Below are 4225 nucleotides of genomic sequence, written 5' to 3'. Positions count from 1 at the left end.
CTTGCTTTTCCAAAGCATTAATTATCATGCACCCAAGGGTTTCCTTACTTGCATTCCTTTATTTTGGTTCATTAGTATTATGCAATTTTTTACTAACGGGTAAGTTCCAAGTTTTTATACAAGACATGATATTGAGCAGAAAAAAAATAGAGTGCCAGGAACTAAAAAATAGCCATTTTCTTTATAGTTGTAGTATATCTTGTTTATTGGTCTTCATTGTTCAGCTGCTAGTGTTGTTATTCCCTACATTCTGCATATATTATTAATGGGAAAAGTATAAACGAGCAGTTTGGATGTACCCCCAGAAGTTGGATGGAGGGATTTTCCTGGGGGTGGCAATGGGTCGAGTTTGAGTTAGGTCAAGGGCCATACAAAGCCCAATCCATTTAGTAAATTGGCCTAAAATCCAGACTTGAGCTTGACTTGTAACCCCCAAATGTCACAAACAGGCACATCTCAACCCAAATTGCTCATCGGGACCGATCCAAACTGGCCTAGTTACCACACTTGCAAATAATGGCTTTCAATCTCATACGTACTGGCCCTTTTCTAGATTAAAAGAAAGACATTTGGTGGATGCCTTGCCCGAAGTCTAGCCATGGCCAGATTCCATTTGGATGGGCACAAAGGACAAAACTTTGCTGTACTAAGTAAATAACTGATTGCATTTTCAAGATTGTCCTTTTCATCTTTATGGGCCATTTTGAGAAATTTCATTTTCATTGTTGGACCAACTGAGAGATTCCATTTGGATGGGCACTACTTAGGATAAGATGGAAGGAAATGTGCTTGAAGAACTTGTCAAGTCCTAGTGGATGTTTGGATTGGTGGAAAATGGGATTCAATGGAGGAAAGGACTGATTTCCTCTGATTTGACAGCTCCCCTTTTTTGGGAAAGCCAAGAGTGAGAAAATTGGTTTTCATTTCCTCATAAAGGTAAATAATTTTTGTAATTGTTTCTCTTGTAGATATTCACTGTAGCAATCTGCTACTGGTGTAATTCCATATGTTCTTATCCTTCGTAGGCCATTTTAATGTTTTGGACATTTTTCTTTACATGTCATTGTTGTGGTTATGCCCCTGAAAGTCCGCTGGTATTTTCTATTTGTGAAGTTTCAATTATTTTTTCCCCTTAATTGGTTGATATATGGCCTTTGTGAATCTTATTAGTCTCCAACTCGCAATTTCAAATGTTCACCTTGTTTTGAATTTTCTGTGTAATCATGGTGGAATCTTTCTTGTTTTTTTGTTTTTCTTATTTGTGGAAAAAACTAGTATAAAGTGGCTTCCTTGTGTAATTGATAGTCTATTGCCATTCTACTCCTTTAGCCACTTGTTTACTTCTCGAGGTTGATGGCCTTGGCAGTGGATTGCCTACTCGGTTTCCGAATGTACCCATGTTGTTGTGATTGTGCAATTTTTTTATGTGATTCTTTTGCAGGTTCTTCTACTTCAACATCTGCAGTTGTCTCCATTGAAGGTGTAACAAAAATCAGTTTTTCTGGTTCTGTTGCCACTACAGGTGAAGTTCTTGTTTTAATTTCTTTTTAAAGGCACTCTTGGATCTCTACTGACATTGCTTACTCTCACAAGCATGCTTCGAACCATTACAAGAAATTAGAGGTATCTTTATTTCATGCCTTTGGGCACATGATTGAATTATAGGTATCTTTGTTTCATGCCTTTCGGCACATGATTGAATTAGAGGTATCTTTGTTTCATGCCTTTGCAATTTGAGTTCTTTGCCCTATCAGGTTGTCTTTGATTTTATTTTATTATTTTTTTTTATGCATGACTTAGTTTTTGAGAATTCTGCATGCCAATTGAATTGGATCGTAGCTAAACCTTGGCTCAAGTAATGTTAGGGTGGAGCATAGGCCAGGCTTCTTATAGTGAATATCTTGTAGCTATATAACTTATATTTGCATGGGTGAGAAACAATTCGTGGACCTGTAGATCTTGGACATGTCAACCATTTATTCATTACAATATTTGACAATTTGAATGGGAAATGCAAGAAGGAACTCGAGACAATTGGGAGGCAATATCCATTTAAACCTTTAAAGCTCAATTTTCTTTGCCATTATGAGTTTCAAAATGTTGAATTTGGTCTATATGCTTGTTGTCTCCATTGATCATTTTCTGTTTGCCTTTGTTATAACTTGTATATGTCTGTTAATTGAATCATATTGGCATCTGATTTTTACACACCTCACTCTTAAATCTAAACATTTAGACATCTTTTATTTTCCCCATTTGGATGTATGGCATGGATAAAACACATGCATCAACGTGGGCCCACAGATGTGGGATCTTCACTCTGACAAAATGTCCTTTGGTTTCTTCAGTCCCGCTTTCTAATGCTTGTGTAATTTCAGATTGGATGTCTTTACTCCTACCTTTGGCTGTGGAAAGAGGAGTTTGTGTAATTACCAATATGGGTGCAAGTAAGAATTTCTTATCATTCACTGAGCTTGCAACATTTCAATTACATGATATTGATGAATAGTTGTTTGTTACTAACATGTCTGGATCTTTTTCTTGGAAGTGGATCTATGTGTTGCATAGGTAGCAGTCCTAAATATTTTTTATTTATAGTTTGAATTTAGTTTTTTGTCTAATTAGCTAGCAATCAAAGGCCTCAAATGTATTTTTTAAATAACTTGTTGGTAAAGAATCATTTTGATTTGGATTTTTTGCTTTTTTGTCTTTTTAGTTTTTGGATTGTTGCAAAAGAAGGCTGCAAAACAGAGGTTTATTTTATTTTTTTATTTTTATTTTTAAGTGGTTTGACTTGGGTTTTCTCTAAAATAGAGGCCCTTTGTCTGTTTTATCAGTTAAATGATAGTTAGGCCATGTTATATCCATGATAGGTCAGTTATTTAACCGCTATGCATACGACTATACAGTTCATGATTCTCCACCATAGAAACAGTCATGTTTTCCATGCCAACCTGGAATTTGTAAAACAGACCTGCTATCTGGTGGAACACATGTATACATCAAATGTGCTATGAATCAAGTTTTCTTAACTATCTATTCTTGTCTACACATGAGGAGCACATGATTAGCCCAAGGACCTGAGTTTTGGGCCAGCACATCAAAACCCTAGAAACAAATGTATCATAGATGAGTTATATTCTTTTACAAGGATAGGTACCATGTAGTTGCCAGAATGGTGATTTGAGCACGACACGTCTGTCCGCCCCCAAAAATAGGGAAAAATCCCAAACAAGCAGGAACATTGAAATGTCCTTCTAAAGATCCATTACAGGATGTCTCTTACAAATCTTTAAAATAGGACTTATTTTAGAAGGATGAATGATGGGGTACTTTTGCATGTTTCAAATAGGTATGGCTCAGGGGAACGCCTAACCAAACCTCACTAGCAAAATGTTTCATGAATAAGGTGAAGATTAATGATCTAGAAAAGGTTTTGGAGCCATTTTTATACAACTGGAGACACAAACGCCAACAGGGAGAATTTTTCAGCAATTTCACAACCCGCCTGGTGAGTACCCAAGTTTGTTTTTGGGTCATGTTATTTACAACATTTGAATTTCTTCTAGCCATACTTGCAACTTGAATTATTTCATGGGTTTTGGGATCTAAAATTTAGCAAATGTCTAATCATTTTTAAAAGAACACTACCACAGGTTTTACCCCATTTTCATCTACATATCATTCCTGACGCAACTAATAGAAAATTCGAATGGTTCTATACCAATAAAGTAAGCATAAATTAAGTTTCTTCCTGTCCTATGTAGGGCTTTAACAAACTGAAAGAGATAATTGAGAAGTGTGAGGACTTAGCAAAGGCACCAGCATCATTTAATCTAAAGTTTTTTGCGGACAAAGACACATATGAAGCCATGGAAGAACTTGCAAAGCTGCAGAACAAGACTGCTCACCAACTGACCATGGAAGTCATCCGTAACTTTGTTGCCGCCCAGCAAAATGGCAAAAGTGAATGATCAACCCCTTTTTTCAGTTGTTGCTATTTGTTGAATAAATACCAGTTCAGATGAACTTATCTTTTTTCTTTTTTCTAAATCATGGATGAGTGAGACTTAGTTGAAAAGAACTTGAGATATATAACCATCTATCAAGCTGTTGCATTGTTTTCCCCTATAAAAACAGTTCCGATTTTGATTTTTTTCAAAGGTATCCCCAACACCAGAATCTTGTATTTCCTTTTCCAGAATCTTTTGACTCAGATCCAACA

The 4225-nt window shown here is 36.1% G+C and overlaps 2 protein-coding genes across 3 annotated transcripts; both read left to right on the top strand.

Moving 5' to 3' along the window:
• The first annotated feature begins 1305 nt into the window (after positions 1 to 1305).
• LOC131235174 (uncharacterized) lies at positions 1306 to 2784 on the top strand. Of its 2 annotated transcripts, none has more exons than XM_058232314.1 (2): positions 1306 to 1522; positions 2379 to 2784. In XM_058232314.1, exons 1-2 carry the CDS (start codon positions 1354 to 1356, stop codon positions 2507 to 2509), a joined length of 300 nt encoding a protein of 99 aa, XP_058088297.1. In that variant the 5' UTR covers positions 1306 to 1353; the 3' UTR covers positions 2510 to 2784. The 2 variants fall into 2 exon arrangements, with proteins under 2 accessions (XP_058088297.1, XP_058088296.1); XM_058232313.1 differs by having other exon boundaries at positions 2349 to 2784.
• Positions 2785 to 3400: 616 nt separating this feature from the next.
• Positions 3401 to 3974, top strand: LOC131234593 (sulfite reductase [ferredoxin], chloroplastic-like). Its single transcript, XM_058231525.1, has 2 exons — positions 3401 to 3511; positions 3768 to 3974. Exons 1-2 carry the CDS (start codon positions 3401 to 3403, stop codon positions 3972 to 3974), a joined length of 318 nt encoding a protein of 105 aa, XP_058087508.1.
• Positions 3975 to 4225: the final 251 nt, after the last annotated feature.

The sequence above is a fragment of the Magnolia sinica genome, chromosome 19, assembly GCF_029962835.1.
Source record: "Magnolia sinica isolate HGM2019 chromosome 19, MsV1, whole genome shotgun sequence".
Taxonomy (NCBI): domain Eukaryota; kingdom Viridiplantae; phylum Streptophyta; class Magnoliopsida; order Magnoliales; family Magnoliaceae; genus Magnolia; species Magnolia sinica.
This window is presented reverse-complemented; position numbering and strand designations above follow the sequence as displayed.

Coding starts and splice junctions, on each gene's coding strand:
- LOC131234593 (XM_058231525.1), top strand. CDS start 3,401: ATGAATAAGGTGAAGATTAATGATCTAGAAAAGGTTTTGGAGCCATTT. Junction 3,512..3,767: donor GCAATTTCACAACCCGCCTG/GTGAGTACCCAA, acceptor TGTCCTATGTAG/GGCTTTAACAAACTGAAAGA.
- LOC131235174 (XM_058232313.1), top strand. CDS start 1,354: ATGGCCTTGGCAGTGGATTGCCTACTCGGTTTCCGAATGTACCCATGT. Junction 1,523..2,348: donor TGGTTCTGTTGCCACTACAG/GTGAAGTTCTTG, acceptor TGGTTTCTTCAG/TCCCGCTTTCTAATGCTTGT.